The following is a 22,505-nucleotide window of genomic DNA, read 5'->3' as shown; positions in this document are numbered from 1 at the left end:
AATATATACATACAAAACAAAGAGGATCATTTTAAATTGCATTTTTTATTTGATTAAACATCACTGGAAAGATAACTTACATAATATGAATTTTCAAACATGGAAGAGCTTTTATATTGAGCTCAACAAAGCTCTTGTAAGGTTTATAATGTACAAAATATTACATTTTGGATTATTTAACAACAATTACATACAGATTTTATCTACACCCCTAACACCAACTCGTCTTAAAATTGGTTGTATCGTTCAACACATCTTGATATCATCCATGACAAAATCAAGAAATATATATATAGATATTTATATATATGTTATATAAATAATATACCAGTACAAGCACCACATCCTCCTGCTCAAATATTGGCAGTACATGTTTTTATACTTTTACTCTTTTTTTTTTATCACAATGCCTCTAAACAAAACTATCAAATTAAATTAAGCACAACCTATCATCGTTATTATAGAAACAAATATTGTTTATTGCCATTGTATACAATGGTACTAGAAACAACACAATCATTTTGATTTCTTTAATCACTAAGCAAAGCAGAATGAACGTAAATTAAACATACATAATTATAAACATATTCATTATTAATCACCAAAAATAGATTGGCAAGTTTGGCAAACACCACTTTCATATTATTAATTAAAATTAATTAAACATTTAAGAAACTAATTATAAATGTAGTTATCACTGCTGATGATATTAAAGGGGTATAGTTTACTAATTGTTAATTAACAGATTGAATTAGAATAGAGTTGTATATAATATTATGTTTTGTACTGGGAATATAATATGTACTGTAATGTACTCTGAAAACCAAAAACCTTTTAAAGGCCTTATTTATTTTAATTTGACTAATAATAATATTAGGTTTTTAGCCTGTCTAAAAAACACTTTAATTTCTTTCCTCATATGATACTAAAACTCAAGACTAAACTGAGATCACACCTTCAAACAATATTATAACGGACTCCTAGAGGGCGGCAGTCAAACACATTTTAAATCATTAAAAGCCTTCCGCATGGAAGAGTGCTTTTTTATCAAGGTATACAGCATACTAAATAGCATTTTTTAAATAAATTTTTTTAAATATTGCATAATTTTGGAACTGTTCTGCAAAGCTACCTAATATTAACTGTTAAGAAATTGTTGATTTTCCCAATTAAAAACAAAATAACCAAGATTTGAAAAAATAGTAAAAATCGCAACGGTAAGTGATTTCAATATAATTTCTTCCCAAACAAAAGACCATTGCATGATCGAAACAACACTTTTCAATTTAAGGTTATTTATTATTTTATTAGGAGAACTATTAAATTGTCTGTTTTGCAGTGTTCTTATATAAGTAATTAAGTTTACTAATGCATGTAGATTTCACAAGCAGCAGTGTACAGATCAAAAGATGTCTAAAGATGTTTAGAAGCAAACAAAAAAAGCCCATTGTTATGATGCGTTTGTCATCACTTGAGCTGCATTACGACGGACGCCGCATAAACCAGTCCGACAAGGCTCCATGCCAACTGCAACGCCCGCTCCGCTACGTCCTGATGTCATATTCGTAACAATCGTCCATCTACCGGTTTCAGGATCGTAGCATTCAACTGAGCTCAAAAACTCTTGCCCATCGTAACCACCTACAAAAATAAATTAAAATCGTTGATAAGTGACTGTGTATACGTTTACATAATCTTAAGGAAAGTAGGTTAATATCTAATATACTTTTTAACATTTTTTTGCCATAGATACAGAATATGAAAGTAAACGGTCCTAGCTAAAACCCATTAGTTTAGAAAGTTGGGTTTAGAAATCATACTGAAATGAGTAACATCTAATTAGCAAAACTTTCTTTTTAAATGTTGTCATCCGTGGATGACTTTGCTAGATTCATTATCTGCACTTTGTAAGATTTACACCACAAGAATTTACAAAATTTAATAGAGCTAGGATTTAGAGAATTAATGTATTTACTTCAAATACTTCAATTATGTTATCAAAACAGTACTGGAATAAAAACATACCTTAAAGCATTATGTTATCAAAACAGTACTATAAAAAAAAACATACCTTAAAGCATTATGTTATCAAAACAGTACTATAATAATAAAAACATACCTAAAGCATATAGCTTTCCGCCAACCACATCTACACTGAGGGCGCTACGCCTCGAGTTCATTGGTGCAATAAATTCCCATGTATCTTTCTCTACATCGTATCGTTCTACACTGTTCAATTGATTAACACCATCATATCCACCAACTGCAAAAATATAATCACCAAGACTTGTCACTCCTAAAAGAAGAAAAATAAACAAAATTATTAATTAATTTTATTATATTTATTTACTTTTATTAAAACAATTAATATATTTATTAAGGATGAATAAACAATATTTATGTTGACCAACAAAAAAAAGAAAAGTTTTAGATGGATTTGTGTATAAGTGTTCTATGACTTATAAAAATGACAAATGAAATTTAGTCATGTCTTGTGGATTTCGGTTTCCTTATTCTTATAAAGAACGTAGAATAACAATACTTTTATCAATTAACAGTTAATACTTCCTCTTTTTGTCAGTTAATCATCAAATATCCTGTTTAAAAATATTGTGGTTTTTATCGAGTGTTTATTTTCATGCTCTTTTAAAATTATAATTAATACTCTGAATTAATTTAACCGAGATTTCTTTAATTTGCTGTTAAAATGTTGTAATATTTTTGTTAACAATGTCCAGAGTCGTCGAGTCTATTTAATAGCAAACTTGTGACTGAAGTTAAAGTACAATATTGTATTAATAACATACACTCAATCATTGCCTATAGGAAGGCTCTTCAGAAAAGGAAATCATAAGAAATTCAATCAGTTTGCTAGCTCCCGTGTGTGTCAGCTAGCCTACGTTCTTCAATTGATAGCAATTCAAACATCTCAGAGAAATATTAAACAAATTCTAAAAACTCTGTCTGTGTTACATTTTAAAATTCAATATTTTGTTTGCCATAAGTATTGTAACTGTAATTTAACTTATAAAAATAAGGGTGTTTTAAAATGGTTTTTACTTTTTTATTTAAATTTGTCTTTTTCCAGAGCTTTACTCTAACTTTTCTCATTACTGATAATGAGACATGAATTTGACAAGGTGCCAGAGAGCAATTGTTTAATAGTTTTTTAATTTAATTTTTTCCAGAACTTTTTGCTGTAAATATATTTTGAATCACTTGACGGTAAAAAAGATCTAACTATTATTGGCATACATGTGGAACTTGTTAGAAACTGTCTAAAAGAGATTGTTTCGTTAACAAAAGACGTAACCATGTTATTATCCACATCATTATTAACTCTATTATCTAACCAAAATTGTAAATTTCCGGTGCTTAGATATGCCAGGAACAATTTCTGCACAATCATGCAATTTGATTATACTGACATGCTGGTAAACGGCTATTTACAAATCGCTTTAATGAATTAGTATTAATGAGATTACACGAAATAGGCTTAGTTTGATTTGTCAAATATCAAATAAATATATATTACAAGTCATTCATTTTTGGGACAATCACAACTGGGCTACTACGGCAGAAAATGAATCACTTTTGTAAAAAAAGTTTCCAAAAATAACAAACTGAATTATAGATTAAAAAATTGGGTCAAATTATTTCTTGCAATTTTTGTTTGATTGACCTAAAATTGATATTATTGTGAAAATTATAACAAATTGGCCGTCGTGGAATATTACAGACATGAATTTGGTTTGCTGTTTATAATAAAGTTTTTCAAATTAAGTTTTTTACGGTGACTTGGTTTAAAGCAATCTTTGACACTTTGCAAATTAAACAGAGCAAGTTAGCTGGTGATACGATGTGTCAGCAATTTTTCAATAAAGTTGATAGTAAGCCAGTCGTAATCTTGTTCAAGAAACGGACATAATTAAGTAATTCCGTTTTAGAAAGACAACAAAATACTTGGGTCATAGTGATCTTTCCTCTTATGAAGGCTTTATCAACATATTTGTCTAAAGGCCATTTATATTTAATAAACCACAATTTTTAATTCTACATACTGTAAGAAAATTGACTTGAATTGAAGCCATCACTTAATATCTACACCTCCCAAATGTTTACTTTTAATAAATTACACAGTCATTCAAATTTGTATTCTCTGATGCTTCAAAATTGCATTTCCTCCTTTCAGTTTTCATAACATTTTACAAGTTTTAGAAATTTCCATTCAATGTCACCTTGCGGCACTTGCACTTGCCACAAACCAAAAACAGAAACACTTACCAGCACCACTTCTCTTCGTGTTCATTGGTGAAACAGTAATCCACTCATCATTCTCTGGATGGTAACACTCCACACTAGACAGTCTTTCTTGGCCATCATATCCTCCTACGGCGTACAAGAGACGATTTACAATTGCACAGACAACTCCAAGACGCTTAGTCCTCATAGATGCTATGTTTTCCCACCTATTCAGGTCAGGATCATACCTATAGTGAACAAACACATATGTTTATCTAAAAACTAAACTACAGTATTTAAGTATAAACATAGAATTATTATTTATAATTTATAAGTGAATAGTTTTTGGTAAATTTACCTTTCAACGGAGTTATGTTGATGGCATCCTTGCGAACCACCAACAGCGTACAGTTGCCCGTCGAGTACGGCTACACCAACACGATTCCTTGGTACTGACATTGGGGCTCTGCTATGCCATTGATTTGTTAATGGATTATAAACATCTAAACGATTTGAGTCCGTGTTTGCTTCTGACGTGTTATTTCGACCACCGACGGCATAGAAAAATCCATGTATCGTTGCCGCACTAAGACCACTACGCGGTTCTGGAAGATATGCTAACCTGTACCAACGATCATCCTCCGGACAATAACACTCCATATTTGTTAACGATTGTCGCAAATACCCGCCAGCCGTATATATTACGCAAGCTGCAATTGGGTTTCTCTTCGGTCTTGGTGGTGCTTTATGTAAAGTTAACTCTTTGAAGTATTTTGAAAGAATGTCTTTGCATTTTGGTTCAGAATGGAGAATGTCACATTTTTCTAATTGTTCTCTGAGAAAGTCTGGTGTGAGGTGTTCACAACGAATTCCACCTCCTAATAGTTTGTCAAAACACGCTTTACGTTTTCCTTCATCGTGCCTCACCCAACGAATGCATGCGTTATATACTTCGGACTCGCACCATACATTCAGTTTGTCGTATTTGATTAACGTTACAATCTCCCGTGAGTTAAGATTAAGAAATTCATCGCTTTCACTGACTTTAGTAAAATTCCTGCAGACAAACTCCTGAGCTGTTTTTTGCAAGTCCATAAGACCATGTTCTTGTGCATATAGTGAAATACCAATTGCGTTACTTGGATCGAGTTCTTGTTCTAAAAACATGCTACATGCATCGATAATGTCCTTTAGATGGAACATAATAGCTTTTGGAAGCAACTCCAAAACATTGCATTCCGTTATCGTGATTTCAGAGGTGTACATAAAGTCAACAATCTGTGAAAAACAACACGGGTGGATATCTTTTAACTCAATGTTTTTTTTCTCGCATTCATCAAATCCACCAGTAAACATCGCTTTGAAGTAGAGGCTTGATGCTGCAAGAACACATTTATGTGCGTGGAATTTTACAGTCTCCACCACTAATGTCACATCGCATAATGTTTTAGACTGTCGAAGTTCATTCAATTGCTTGAATGCACTGTTCGGATGTCTGTTGCTTTTAAATATTACAGAGCCGTTGCAAGCCTTTCGAAATGTGATGTCTTCGGTTTGCGATTTCTCCTCTTGATCCCCGGTCGGGGTGCAAGGCATGACGTCCTTTTTAGAACGTATCGGGGTTGGGTTTGCCATCTTGTCTGGACCGCAATGACAAGCTTCAGCCGCATCACCAAGCGACGAGTTTCCAACGAAACAGTTACACACAGTTGCTGGCATCAAAATGCTTTTGTGGATCCACAGATGACAGACTTATGACAAATGCTGGCTAATTTACGGGAAGACGCTGCCTGTAAAAAAAAACACAAACAATAAATAAATGTGACAATTCATTTGATATAAATAAAATTTTAAAAGCATTTCTAAAATCACAGAATAGTTTACATAAAACTTTCGCTCTCTACAGTACATAGTTTCTATTTCACATTTAAAACATGTGATATAGTTATCACATTTATGTATGTGAATCAGTTGTGAAACGAGCCTACTTTATTGTAGGAAGTTAGCAACAAACTGCTGATTGTCTATCATCAAGTTTTCTTCAACACAATAACTAAAGCTGATGATAGCATATAATGCTGAGTAATATTAGACTAAAGCACAGATGTATATTTAACCGCATGCTTATCAGGCATTCGCAAGAAAATTCATTCATATTATGATTTTGCACGAATGCAAATTCCTCTGTTATTAAATAATTCAGTCACAGTCTTTCAAAGAAATATTGAATACAAATGAATAAATACATGTATTTACATTACACAGATGATATGGTTTACCATATTTCATATACAACAAGATAGATAAAAACACAACATTTTATAAATAATAGTACATTTATATTTGATAGTAAATTAAATTTTTTACAAAAACAAACACAAAAAAAGACAAATGAACAGAGGTTTAAAAATATCTGGAAAATAAAATATAAATGCTGTGGGAAAAAAATGTAATTAAAATCTTATCAATTGAAATAATAATTAGCAATAAATAAATAGTTGAATACTGAGAGTACATACCACACAAGATAAATCCTGACTAACAAGCAAACATGTTAACATCCACAACAAAGTTTACTAAAAGTTACTACGATCTGATCAGCACGCTGTCAGATACAACAATGAGTGTTGTTGCGAACACACGTTATAATTCAAGCGTTCAGACAATTAGCAAAAAGTGACAATTCCTGACCTGTAATCTAATCCGCCCATTTTCCTCCTTGACCCCTCCGGTTGAATGACCCTCAAAACGCAGGCTCAGTAAGCCAGCTACCCGACCTGGGCCAATCTCAACTACACACTACAACATATACAATGCTAAATCATCATCGAATCACTACCCTAAAAATAGTACACACCGATACAGCTTAGTAAAATGACTGGCACAATTTTGTTTGCACCTTGGCTGGGAGCGTGCTGTTTTGATTGGACGACGCGCTAAGGATCTCTGCAGCGTCATCGACAAGCTGATCAACTGTCGTAGTGATCATAAAGTGACGGTGCAGACTGTGAAAATAAGAGGAAAGAGGAAGATCGTAATGATTAGACTGCTCATATAAGGAAATTCATTCGTTAACGTCCACAATCTGAGTAAGCAGAGAAAAAGAGAGTATTTTTTTTTTAAAGTGCATGTTGTGTCAGCGGTCATTTTATATTAATATCCGATACTCCTTAAATGTACTGTATGCTTTCCAGTGGTTTTTGGTTTTTAAGCATTGTTTAAACGACTGACAGCTACAAATTAATTGAAATTGAAAAAATTCACAATTTTATTTAGCGTCTTTTTATTTTGTAAATGTTATTTACGGTAATCCTACATTTGCATACTGAACAATAAATTTATTATAAATTTGTAACTATAATTATAATTAAAAATGTTAACATTACAATTATGATAAAATTATAGAAACTTGAAATTAAACATGTTGCATTCATTAACAGTAATGCAATGTTACCCTTTACCTGTAAGATTACAATAAACACTTTTGGTTGTATTGTAATACTAGACAAGTTAATAACTAAACACTCATGGAAAGAAATTCTAAAGTGGCTGGTATCAAAATTATGGATATCAAGAATATGGATATTAAAACGTCATCAATCAATATTTTTTAATCCCGTTTTCATTAAAAAAAGTCGATAATTTATCATCAATATTTGTTGGATCTCAGATGATTTAGTGTATATCTTATAATATAAACACTGGGCGTACGTGAAACGTAGATGCTGATGCGTCTTCAATCCTCATTATAAAGACATGCTGTGTCAAAGATAGCAAGTGAAATTTCCGTTGCAGTAAGCAACTTGTTAACCCCTTGAGATAGCTACGTATATTGTCTAGACGATATCGTCTTGTAATATACTTAGGCAAGGACAGTGAAATAGGGACAACTGCTTTAAACCATACAACTATAGTTTCACCTACTTAATCCAGCCAAGAGCGTAATTCCGGTCTACCTAGGTATGCATGTCATTTACAACTAAAAACATTATTTCATGAAGTGTACATACAGTACGTGCTATACACATGAAAAACAGGAATTTAACACAAGGTAAAACACCAACCAGTGTTTGTTTCAGTTCTACTGCTATATTTTTCCACCAAAAATAGTTGACACGGATGTACAGAAAGTTAAAAAAAAAAGCATTTTAAGTTTGTGTACTGTCACTTTATACAACTTTACAGTATAGCAAGTTGGAATCCTGTTCTTACTTCATTACATAATGCCTAATGGCTATGATAACTATAAATATTACATTACTACAACAGTAGATCTTTAATTATTTCCTCATAAACTATACAATAAGGTAGTAGGTTATTAAACTGAGCTCTAGTTCCTCCCATTGTATACAAAATCAATTATGCTCTAGTGAGTTGATATGGTAAGACAGAGGCGCTGTAAATAATAGACACAAAACAGGTTGTAATGCTCTCTATTGTTATCGTTGTATCTGAACAATTTGCCCGAGATAAGGACTAAAACCATTGGTCTAGTAAACAACACACCAGTCCATGTGCACTTTATAAAATACAACACACTTTTTGGGATGAGTAGGGCCCGATGGTCACTGTCTTAGATAGAAAAGAACACATTTCGTTTCGTTTATTTGACTAGCATAATCAATACAATATATTTTAAAAACAACAACAAAGATGAATAAATGCTGGTCAGGGGCAGCTTAAGCAAAATACATCACTGTACCTCAAATAAGTCAGGTACCCCTCATATACATTTTTCAAAATTTCATTAAAATTTGTCAATAAAAGTACGGATGAATAGAAATGACATGATGTGACATTAAAGAGAGCAATATGCTGTTTTCCACATAGGGTACCTACTATAGATATGTGTGCAATATAAATTGAATTAGAACTATACAAAAGAGTAGTAATATAGTAATAATAATAAATTCAGAAATTATATTTCTGGTCTAATACAATATAAGTCTTGAACTATCATAGTTACTGCAGTACAAAAGGTCTAATACAAAAGTCACAGTGCTGAGATAAAGTACTGCAGTACAAAACGTGCTACCACATTGTATTATTAAACAATACAAGAATAATGTTATTTTGATTGACTAATTGATTGGTAAAATGTGAATAATTAGAGACTCGCAGGCGCCAGGCAAAAATATTGATAATTCAACCAGGGAGTTGTTTTACAAAAGAAATATATATTTTCTACTAACCATATTTTCTAACACCATAACAAGGGGTATTACCTTATAACTACCTTCAATTAAAATCACAATACCGTAGTAGTATTATTATTATTTTGAATACTCTAATCATAGCGTGACAACAAGGAATTTTCTTTCAGGCAGTGCATAACGTCACTGTTCATAACACATGAGTAAATTTACTATACAACCACTAACAATAACATAGCAACGTTCTGTAGTATTGTAGTATTATATATGAACTCACTATATTTGGCCTTCTTTGAGAACGTCAATGTTTATCACGATGACGTACAAATGTCTTGCGTTCAGCATTGATTGCGTTTCCAAATGATGTTCATATTCAGTTATGATCTTAGAAATTGTAATTAGTCTTTGTTACTGTTACTACCATGCAATTGGTGATGCTTGTAATGTTTACATTTCATGATACTTAATGGATTTGATTTTTATAATCATTTTATTAGAATATTTTTATAATCATTTTATTGCCATACTTCAAAATAAGTAAACTAATTTAGAGTACAGTATGTGTCCAGAGACAATGAATGATAACATATATTTTTATGTTAATAGTAATTTGATGAAAACATTAATATTCCAATGTTCAGTGATACGATACCTAAAAAGACCAATATTTATACAATGGTATTTTGTGTAAACAACAATCTTGAAATTTCAAAGAAATGATACAATTAACTGAAATCAGAAATTCCTAATAGAAATTATGACGTTCAACTTTACTGTTACTGAACAATGAAATGTACATTGATACTAATACTGCACTTATTATTAAAATACTGTATGGAAACTGATCATTTTGGTTCTAGAGTATATCGTGAATTGATAATTAACTAATAGTGTATTACTATTAATACAGAGAGTATACTGTTATTTAAATTGATTATATCGACTGACACTGTATGTGAATTGATCATTTCTGATAGAATCGCCTTACTATGTTGTAAATTAATTATTTCTAATAGATTATCAACATATTGTACAGTATAACTGTACAGGGGTATGTCATAAATTGACCATTTCTGATAGAGGATCGACTTTATATCAATACTGACCATTTCTGATGGATTATCAACATAATGTCCTGTATGTCATAAATTGACCATTTCTGATAGAGTATCAACATAATGTCCTGTATGTCATAAATTGACCATTTCTGATAGAGTATCGACTTTATATTAATACTGTAATTATTAATCATCAATACTGTAATTAATCATCATTAAATACTATCTTTTTAATTATTTCTGATCAAGTATCCTGTTTCTGTTTTAACAAGTCCTGCTTGACTATCTGGTAGGTCATCAGAACAAACTGCAATAGCATACCTGCTTAATGTGTATTACTATTGATTGGCAATAAACATAGGAAAGTTTGTCAACCTTGTAAATATGCTTAGTCACTTTTGTCATCTACCAACACTGCCGATTCCTGCTTACGTAACACCAGATGATCGGTAACAATCAAAAGAAACGAAAGATAGCTTTGTTTACATTGACCTAGTACAGAATGATTAGAGGGCTAACTACATTGACCAATTCAGTACTTTAATATTTCCTAATTTTGAAACAATTGACTGTTATTCTATTGATCATGTGTGTGTATTCAAACACACTGCATTGGTTAATTGGGTAAATAGCTCTATTGTCCTGTTTTGAGACAGTGCCAAGTTTTCATTACATTACAGTATAGAATTATCTAATTCTTCCTCTACTCATCATACAGTCAAATCTTCCACCATTTAAGTTTAACACTAGGTTATGGGAAATACTTAACACTATACTTTAAACATTCTTACAGTTTATCTATAATGAATACCACTTTAAGGAAATTCTTAAATATGCATTGACTTTATACACTTTCTAATTTAATTTTTAAGGGAAATGTCTCACTTACGTGTGATGATAAATATGGCCAATGCGGTCATATTCACCAATCACACCCACATTCCCTTTAAATAATATTTAAGTGCTTCAACTAAAGTAATAAAAACTAAAGATTTTACTCTAGATAGAATCTCTCACAATACGCAACTATCTGAAAATTAGAAAGTGTAACAACCAGCCTCTAAATGGGCCATACAGTAATTCTTTTTTTTTTCCATAAAAAACACATTCAGGATACCAGAATGTCTGGAAAATCAGCCCATACGAATAATACCACTTCCACATTGGAGCTTAGACTTATATCATTATTACTATTATTCATTTTTTATCAGATGGACAATTTTTCTTGCAAGTGATTTTTATAGTGAGTTAGTTGACAATGATTTGTGCACTTCTATATGGTTGGTTGGTTTTAATAATATCTGTTTTATAAAAAAAATCTATAATTCTGCAGACTCATCTTCATAAATTGTATAATTAGCATATCTAATTCTATTAATTATCATATTTACCTTTATTTCAGTTCAGAAATCATTCAATTTAGTATATTATTGTTATTCAAATCTGTAAAACCGACAAAGTGACCTGTTTAATTTAATCACTAAAGTACAACAACAATTTGTCTAAATGTCCCTTGGCTATATTTTGTATAATTTTGTATATTTTTCTATACCTAAATGAAATAAAAAAAGTCTATTGGAAACTGAATAACATACTTTGTATTGTCTAAATCTGATTTTGAACACAATTAATTTACTGGTCATCATATATATTTTATCCTTCATGTGGAAATTTAAAAAAGAGATGGATTACACCACAAATTACATCAAATATAAAATATTTGAAATCATAATATTTTTAAGTTTAAATAACATATTAAAAAACATTCATAAAATTTGTTTGTTTTATAAAAATAGTGGCCATGAGGCATCGCTTTAAATTAATTATTATACAATTACAAATCTATATTTAGTATATTTATATTAAATTATAACATTTTTGTCGATTTGACAAGGAAGCAAATGATTCAGTGTTGATGGATATCTACTTTGTACATACATTTGAGTAGGTTGAATGAAGGCATGACAAAATGTTTTGTTTTTGCTGTGAGGAAATAATGGACATTTAGTATACCGGTAGTTGCAAATTATAATCTAAACTTTTTGAAAAGTGAATAATCATTTTAAAAAAATATATAAATTTTGTGTTGGAAAGAAATCTTTTATACAACTTTTATACCAATGCAACTCCTTAGCTGCAATGCAAACGAATGGTTATTTGTAAAGCTATGTCTACACTATCAAACTAGTTTGTTATGAGTGTGATATTCTCAAATATGGTAGTGATATGACATCATCATGTCCATATATGGGCACATCATATTTTTTGTCGCATAAAGTTTGATAGTGTAGACAAGGCTTAAAAATATGTTTGGTGTATTCAATATTCAATAACCTTTTAACACTGACAACACACAGATATATCAGTTATTTGGTGAAGCAAAATGCTAAAATAAAACTGGTTATTTGGTGTTAAATACTCTAGGCTACTGTTTCTAAAAATAGACAGAAATCACCAATTAGTTACATTCATTATCTGGTAGCAGGTCAGAAGTCAATTTGAGTATAGTGTACATGTAGTAAACTTACCTATGATAATGAATACAGTTATCTTCTTTGTGTCCAAGTTACGGGTCAAGATTTTAATTATTGTGGGTCATTTAATTATTTTGCTGTATCATTGAGGCTAAAGCTATTATGTAATCTATTAATCCAACTGGTATCTTATTGACAAAGAACCATTAAAATTATTACTAAAAATTTGATTAGAACATACAATTAAACAGTGACATAAATTTCAACCAATGAAAAAAAATAGTAGACACACAGTATAATAAATATTAATATTAAGTTGTATACACTTTGAAATATAAATAAGTTGACATCTAATACAATATAATGACCTACTATACAAACATATCACATGTACAGTGTGATGTGACATATTTTTATCAGCTTTATTTACCTTTAAAAATTAGGCAATTAATTCCTTCCTTTGAAATACAATCCAAAAACAGAAAAAGGTCTGCACCAGTCCAAAATAAAATCTGTCTTCTTTAAAGTCCTTTTTAAAGAACTTTTAATGTTTAGTAACACCAAAGATATATCCTGCACTGTCATAGACCTAGTCAGTCTTGCTCATTATATCTGTCAAAATAATGGAATAGTCCAAAAGCAAAATGACTAAACAGTTTCTACTAAACCAAAGCATCACAGTGTACTGTTGCACTATATATTATTTGTGGTAGTTAATACCAGTGACGTCACAAAGGAGTTATTTTAACCCTCTTTATGGCTTACCACATTATATTGTTACAAATAATTTTAAGTCACATTTATGCTTCCAATGCAGCTAAAACCAAAATCTGTACAAAAAGTAAATAAAAAACGATAATAGTAAACAACCTAGCATGGTAATATAACAGTACCTGCCAAGTTTAATGATCATGATTTTTGCCGAGTCATTATAACCTCTAAATTTCCTACAAACTATTTTTATCGTTTATAAACATTATTTAAAACTAGGATGCAATAAAAGCATTTGTAAAAAAGCGTTCATTTCTCTTCATCGTGACTTTGAAGTAGTATCTTAATGAATTAATATTAAAATTTATGACCTTATAATGTTTCTTGATGCATGTTTTCTTTGTTGTCTGAGTTACTTGCCTCAATATTATTACATCGATTAATCTTTCACCACAAACCGTATTAAGAACTTGGGTCATTATACGTACTTCACACATTCTAATGTCAAAACACATGTTTATTTCCACCCAAGATCTATTAAATTTCCTGCACAATGATAAGTAAAAATTTCAGGACACTGCTAATGTTTTGTATACACATGAAAATGTTTTTTTTACATATAAGGAAATATTTTGCCAAATCTTACTACAATCGATAGTACCTGTAATCAGGGTCATGTAATGATTAATCCAGAAATGAAGCATTAATGGTGACACTTTGATACTGTACATTGGTAAAATGTTATTTTGTTTGTTTTTGTTTTTATACATTAGGCAAATTGTGATGGATAACCATTAATTCATTCACTATCCTTCTTAAAGGTGGCAATCCCATTCACAAGACAAACATACACAAGATGCTCTACATAAACAAAGTCTTATTACAAGTCTTTGGAAGTGGAGTTGTAATTTGTCATTAGAAAAAACCCTTAGATTATTTTCCATGATGTTTCCAAGTTTGATCGTTTCAGCCACCAGTCATTTCGCCAACGGTTATGAACGCTAAAATTCATAATTTGTCTTTTTTAAGTACAAGGGTTACCTAACATCGTTGTCTAAAGAGGAATGTTTTTGGGTCAATATGTACTGTGATAATGTACCTACTCCTTTTGTAAACAAACATAAATGTGAATGCACTTTTAAGCGTACATGAAACACATTTCAGTTTATTCTATCTGAAATTTGTCATAACTCTACATGAAGGAGAGGAGTTATGATAGAACATAGGTTTTCTTTATCATGGGTTTACTTTCATGACTGGTCCATAGCAGATTCAACACATGACCTTTTTAGGTCATAGGGATGATGCCCCTTACTGGAAACTTTCAAATCTTGTGGAAGTCTTTCTGGAGGCGCCAATGTCTGCATGGTTTCTGAGAATTTTTCACATGACGCAAACCACACCTTTAAATCTAAATAGTTGAATGTCATTGAACTCTAGAAGGGGTTACGCCGAAAAATACCTTTTCTATCGTCTTTAAAGCCTGTTTTCCACTACGCAGTGATTTATCAAGTGAGATATTCAAATCTTTTAAGGCAGTATCAGGTTCTACTTATTATTATAAATTATAATTTAACAGGCATTCATATTGTAGTTTTAGTTGGTCAAATCATGCACCTGCGTTAACTCTTTTAAATTAACCTTTCTAAAAACTATGATATGATACACTGATTTTTTGGAACAATACTGTATACTATTAAAGAGGGTGTTGATGTGTGTGGGTGACAATGCTTTTATATAATTGATTAAAAGTGATAAGTAAAAGATGGTCAAACCACATGCTGCATTGATATCAAATTTGTTTAATGAAGCAGAATATATAATTATAGTCTGACGGAATTTATGCTAAGTTGGAAAACCCAGAAAATGATGCAATACTGTAAATAGTTTATGTTTACCACCAATACAGTAATTAGGATTTTAAAATAAACTAAAGAGGTACACACCTAATAGGTGACAGTGGCTTAGGCTGCTTTTATACTTTCCTGGCAGCTAGTGACTATGATTTTATATTTTCTTATTGCGTCGTGTTTGTTTAATTTGTATTATATTTTGTAAAATGTATCTTTTGCCTGAATAAATAATAATAATAAAGTAGTATTGTCATAAATTTTGCTCATTAAATGTATGTTGTGTTTGTGTTACTTTGAAATGAGCTGAGCAATTTCATATTTGCTTTATATGATATTTATTTCACAAGCTTAAACAACTATAAAATTAGTAAACAATGACGTACAACGGCAAGGTAAAGATTAAAACGTCCAGGTTTGCTGGCGACCGATGACGTCTGTTGATAAAAACTACAAGTAGATAAACTGATTAACAGTGTTTTTATATTTGAGTAGGCTTAGGTCTATTGATGTATATCTAATACCTCAATGATTTATCATTATCCAATTTTCCTAATATTGGTTTACGTGTTAAATCACACACATTGAAGGCAGTATTTTACACATTTTTACCACCATTAAAAAATAATAAATTGTACATTTTAGAGGGAAGTATTTATTGTTCAGTCTAATATGCTGACAGAAAAGTTTAGAATTGTGCAGATCATAATACAGTACTAATACCATTAAAATTGTACATTTTAAAGGGAAGCATTTTTCTATTCTCAGTCTAATATGCTGAATGGTGTATAGTAGAATGGTATAGATCATAATACAGTACTAATACCATTAAATTAATAAATTGTACTTTGTAGAGGGAAGCATTTTGTGTTCATGTAAGTCTAATGTGCTGATCAACATGTGTAGAATGAGACAGTGCCTTTTTTTTGTAGATCTCAAGTAAATTTGTAAATTTGAGGGACAAATTATCTATGAGTGAAACTGGAAAGAGTCCTATTGAAAAAATATAAATCATAAAATCTAAATGATTTTTGCTTCCTGTAGTTTTTTTGTTTAGAATGGTGCAGACATAATGCCATTAAAATTAATAAATTGTACATTAGAGGGAAGTATTTTCTTTTCAGTCTAATATGCTGACTGAAAAGTTTAGAATTATCAAATTATCTATGAGTGTAACTGGAAAGAGCCCTATTGAGAAAAAAAAAAATCACAAAATCTAAATGGTTTTTGCTTCCTGTAGTTTTATAAAACCATCAAATTAATTTTTACTCAAAATGTTTATGTTTACATCCTAATGTACCTCAATCGTGTATTTCATGACTTGGTATACTTAAAAAAAAAACAATCCCACTTTTATGAAACGCAACAAAGTAGGCGCAATGCCAGGGAGTAGACCAATCACAAGCAACAGTTCAGAAAATCCATTGCGTCATGATTGGTCAAATTTATTACAGTGGGCTTACGTCTTTGGGCTGCATCCAAGTGGGAACCAAGCCCAAATATAGTAGTGATATGCCCAAATATAGTCGTGATATGCCCAAATATGGTAATATGACATCATCATGTCCATATATGGGCACATCACATTTTTTTGTTGCATAAAGTTTGATAGTGTAGATAGAGCTACTACATTTGATATTTAATACAAATTGCAAGTGTTAGCCTTCTTTTATACTATCACACTTCTGTTACACTTAATAACAGTAGGATAATTGTACAAAGTTATCATGCATTAATAAATAACTAAAAAGTCAATTGTTAATGAACAATCATCAATCCTTGAATTTTCTGGGTAATAATCATTGAATTAAAAGTCAAGCACCATCAATGACTAGAACCAACAACTTCCTAATAATTATAATATAAGACATTGACCTAACAATAGTGCAAGTTTCTATTATTTAGTGCCATGGAATTGGCTTTTTCATGTTTCTTAATTTCCTTCTTTCTAAATCAATATTGAAAATTGACTTAATAAATTGGACGGTCTATTGTTCTTTAAAATCCTTTTTTATATTCATTATCAACTGACTGAATCTCATTTGTTGTGGATACATTAGAATACCTCTATTCAGAATAGGGTCTTACAGTGTACAGTATACAAGTAATGAATGTATATGAGTGAAATGGTACAAAATATTCATTAAGTGAAAGTTTAACAAATTTTCATCTTGTATTTGTACCATTCCATGAATATAAAACACTATAACAATAGACAGTACTGCACTATTGGGCAGTTATGTACAATAAATTGTATCCGCAAAAAATACAAGCCTCAAAAGGTATTCTTGTCTGTATTTACCTTGTAAAATAAGCTTATTATGTGTTCATGCCTCAAACAAACCGATAAATAACCGGTATTTCCTTGTATATTTTACATTTTGAATTTATATGGAAAATAAAAAAAAACATTAAAGATAGGCCGAACAGGATAGCCTAAACAGCTTAAGCTCTGTCTACACTATCAAACATTATGTGAAAAAAAATGTGATGTGCCCATGGACATGATGATGTCATATCACTACCATATTTGGGCACATCATACTTGTTTTGTCAAACTAGTTTGATAGTGTAGACAGAGCTTTAGAAGCGTTTACAGTATTTCAATTGGGATCCAATATTTTAAATAATCTATTACAAACATTGAAATGTTCATAAACCAGATTTAATATGGTTTCATGTCATATTAAGTGAGGTTATGTTTTGTTGAATTTAACAGCAAAAGTGTTGGCTGTGGTGATTAACTAGTTACAAGCAGAAGTAACATCATCTGCGGGTGCACGATAGGTGTGGTTTGGAGTTTGTAAGTTAAGAAGAAGCAAAAAGGAGCCTTTCGTATACAATTTAGTGCCGTATGCTGGTACCTCCAGATTTCATAGTAAACTCAAACGTTTTGAAGTTATGTAGATGGTTTACACTAATCTCACTCACATTCCGATCTACAGTATGGAGTTTTACACTACAATATGATCCATTAACAGCATACAGTATGTCTAAACAGCCTCCTAGCATACAAGTAATACAGTATAATAACCAATTAACAGTCTGAATAGCTCCCTAGCATAGCATAAAATTATTAATATAAAATTATTGATTTAATAGTTGGCAAAGCTAACCTACGTTCATTACACATCCAAATGACCTATTTTTATGTCCTACTAAACATTTTAATTTAAGAAATGATGGTACAGGTAGTGCAATTACAGTATCATACAGTACACCTGGTAAACAAAAGGCAATGGGTGAAACTTGTGAATGCAATGCTTTTTAACAGTCAAAAAATATTGAATGCTATCCCAAAAAATTATTAATGAATAAAATTAAACTTTGAATGCTGTATAATTATTGAATTTTATTTACTTACTTGCTAAAAAAAATTAACCGAAAAAAATACATGACATAACCAGGGTTTGATAATCAATATGGACCAGTTGACACAGAACAAGATTTATCTGGGCCACACATCCTGAATTTAATGTACAACACTTGTCAGCAGCATGAGGGGTAAACCAACCTCGCAACCACATGATGATACAGGTACTAGACAATAAACACCCAGCGATATCAATGAATCAAACACACCTCGAAGCGTATGTTTTCGTTCTTCCGACTCTCAAAGGACGAGTCAATACGAATCCTGTACATAAAAAAAGTCAGCTGTTAAACGAAGCGTTGCTATCAACACCCTATCAGGAAATTTGTTATTACTGTATGATCGGGTCAAACCATTTTGTAGTCAGCAATCCAACACACTATTTGTCATATTTTCTTTGTTAGCCTTAAAGCATATAAGATCAAATCTATCAGTCATAGAGGAATATAGGGTAATTATTGTATCATGACACTAGCCTAGAAAAAGTGCTTACTTGCAGAAAATTGCATTAAGTAAAAAAGAGAGGGTATCAGAACCTTTCCTAAAGACACTTGTTGTCTCACAATTGTTGAATGCCAGTTAATACTGGACAGCATTTCAGTTTAAAATCATTCCATTAAGTTGTACTGTAGAAAAAACCATTTTTCAGATTATCATATACTTTAGGTACCGTTCAGGTACTCAATGATATCTTTTCTATTGTTCATTTTAAATCTTTAAATATCCCACAAGTTTAATAAGCTACTTTCTAAACTTGACTAATTCTTTTATTCTTGCCATATTGATTACAGGTACTGTAGCACATATGATTATGAATACAGGCACGGATTTAGGCGGGGGCTAAACAGGCTTTTTTAAAATAAAATAATGACTATTTTTATTTTTCTGCAACCTGACGAATCGTTTTTATCATTTATTTATGAAATATTTAGCCCCCTAATCTATAACGCTGGATCCGCCCCTGGAATAAATATGATAAAGTATTGAGCAGTCTTCATAATTAGAGCTGTTTAAATAGACAACTAACATAGCCAGGGGTAGGGTTCAAAGCTTTGAACTACTTCTCCTTTTTCCGACCTTTTTAAACCGTACACACACAGGTAGCAGAATTGATACACACCAAGGATAAGCCCACTAAGTCCGTAGACCAGTGGGATCCTTCTGCTGGTGAATTGGGCAGTACACCGGGAGACAATTCTCTACTCTTTTCAAAGACTGTACTGCATTCTTTAAATTGCACATGAGCCACGTAGCACATGTGACCAACGGCTCGTCTCATCTGATCTGGAACTGAACATAATCATTTCTTTGCTCTCCTACAGTAAATATACTTCATTCAGTAAAGATAAACCAAAAGTAAACAACAGTACTGTTAAGTATAGAATTACTGTAATACCAAAGGAAGGCCAAGTACAATTAAAGAAAGACAAGTAACCGGAATGGTAAGGAAAATAAATACAATTAAGCACTTTTAATTGTTGATGTGGTCATTTTTCAGGAAAGACATTTTGCTAAGGATTCATAAAAAATAATGTGGGCGAGAAAGATAGTGTGAAAGTGGAATTGAAAGAAAGGAGTGGGCAAGCAATAGAGTTAAAAATCGGTCATGGTTAAATCATACAAAATTGAATACATTAGTCATGGACAATAGTTTGAAGTCAGAAGGATCTGAAAATACTGTATTCGTTTTCCTGAAATATTATATATACAGTAACTTGAAGAGAGTTATGTTTATACCTTTCAGATATTTTCCTGTCAAACATGAATCTGAACCTTTCCTGTTAAATTAAGGAGGGAAAACACTTTATGTCCAACTTTCTATTCAGGGGAATCTCCTGATATTAGGGATCCTTTGTTTGGTCATGAAGGGTTTGTATAAGATCTGGGATTGGGATGAACCCAAGTAATTGTATCTAGTGTATTCACAGCATATACAAAGAGAGATCTTCTATTAGACAATAGTAGTGAATTTGAAAGGGTTGCGTTTTTAAAAGTGGAAATTGCTCATACAGCACAGGACCTTTTCATCTCATCGGAACATGCTTAAAAAAATGAAAGTGATTCAAAACTAGGGCCCAATACCAAACATGAAGAGCTTTCAAGGTCTAAGTTCACCACTAACGTACTTAAATGACTGCGCTTATTTCTAGAATCTGTTCATGTACATTTCGTAAGACTTACATGATCTAAACTAAATAATCCAGATTAGTCTGGATATAAGCTGTGAATGCGTTATTTGCAGTATGATAAGAAATCCTAACATACTGTATTTAAACAGTCGATAGTTCAAACTAATATGCTACAAACTTTACTGAACTGGTAAACATAAAAAGCAATTAAGGTCTGTAGTTAAACAGATGTGTCATAAGTTGATATTAGGACTTATTTCACCATGATTGTATCAAAGATACAGTATGTAGTGTTTAATAATCAAAGTCTATTTTGTGCGTGAACTCACAATCACAGGTACTGTACTGGACAGCAAACATCTGATAATCCTTAGCAAATGAGAGTAGTGTGGAGTGAACCTGGGTGTTTTAGAAAAGATGGTAACAAAATTACAAAGAAAGACAAATACAGTAGCAGAGTACAGTCGTTTACAATAGTAGGGTTGGGTATTGCTAGAAACTGCAAATCCCTGCAAATCTCCAAAAAACAAACCTCATCGAACCAACATAAAAGTTACTGAATCATGTAGTGTACTACATACAGTACTGTAGAGTTGCATGAACCTACACTATAGTAAACAAAAGTGCAGTTTAGTCAGGAATGCATATACTATTACTACCACACTTTTAGTTTCTGCACTCAAGTGCTACAGGATGATACTTAAAACATCATCATAGTATAGTACCAGTTCATAGTACGCTGCTCTATCAATACAGTCTCTTTGAAGTGCGTACTGCCATATGTCTGATTTCAATATTAAATGACTTTTTGGAGACAACATCACAAATTAATTCTACTTCTGCACATGACTTTCAAAATACAGTAATACTAGTACAGTTACTGTATACTGCAATTTAAAAGAGTCGTTCAAAATGATCCTTTAAATATCAAAGCAATAATAGAGAGTTTTAGATCAGGTCAATCAATGTGTCCACTGTTGAAACCATCAAACTTTGTTGAGGTGGGAGCGACACTACAGTACGCCTATGTACTTGAATAAAATTCCAATTAACATTGACAGTGTGTACAGTGTGTTTAAATCATCTCCTTCAAACTCAAATTTATTTATCAATTTTGATGATTGTTTTTTTTTGCTAATATTACCTTTGAATATTTAATATGTTTAACAGTAGTAACAGTATGTTTTATCGAGGACCCTTAACCATCCGTCTATTCACTGAAACTGGATAGGCCACCCTCAACAACAGCATCCAATCACAGCATGTAATTCTGACTTCATAGGTTAATAATCTGTGATCCAAAAAAAGTTATGCATGTCGCAGTTACAATGCAATGTACATCTGAATATGGATTAATGTATAGGATAGTATTATAGGCCTCAGTATGTTTTTGAAATATTTTCAGGTCAATCCAGGCTATAATTTGTTTTCTTTATATTTATAAATGTAGACATTTAATGGAGAATGTTGTACTCTGTATTCTTTTTTCCGGAAATAAAAGATGAAAAAAAAAAA

The 22,505-nt window shown here is 31.4% G+C and overlaps 1 protein-coding gene across 2 annotated transcripts in view; it reads right to left on the bottom strand.

The window, feature by feature from the left end:
• Positions 1–26: 26 nt before the first annotated feature.
• The window catches only part of LOC144845974 (kelch-like ECH-associated protein 1), a 39,574-nt gene continuing 17,095 nt past the window's right edge, over positions 27–22,505 (bottom strand). For both annotated transcript variants that reach the window (XM_078703508.1, XM_078703507.1), the window contains exons 2-5: positions 4,601–6,032; positions 4,285–4,490; positions 2,120–2,296; positions 27–1,641 (exon numbers count right to left, since the gene is read on the bottom strand). In XM_078703508.1, the coding sequence (XP_078559634.1) occupies positions 1,451–1,641; positions 2,120–2,296; positions 4,285–4,490; positions 4,601–5,961 (1,935 nt within the window). In that variant the 5' untranslated portion in view covers positions 5,962–6,032 and the 3' untranslated portion in view covers positions 27–1,450. The remainder of the gene's footprint in view (positions 1,642–2,119; positions 2,297–4,284; positions 4,491–4,600; positions 6,033–22,505) is intronic.

This window comes from Antedon bifida, chromosome 6, assembly GCF_963402885.1.
Source record: "Antedon bifida chromosome 6, ecAntBifi1.1, whole genome shotgun sequence".
NCBI classification, from domain to species: domain Eukaryota; kingdom Metazoa; phylum Echinodermata; class Crinoidea; order Comatulida; family Antedonidae; genus Antedon; species Antedon bifida.
Note: the sequence above shows the minus strand (reverse complement) of the source record. Positions and strands in the feature narration are given on the sequence as shown.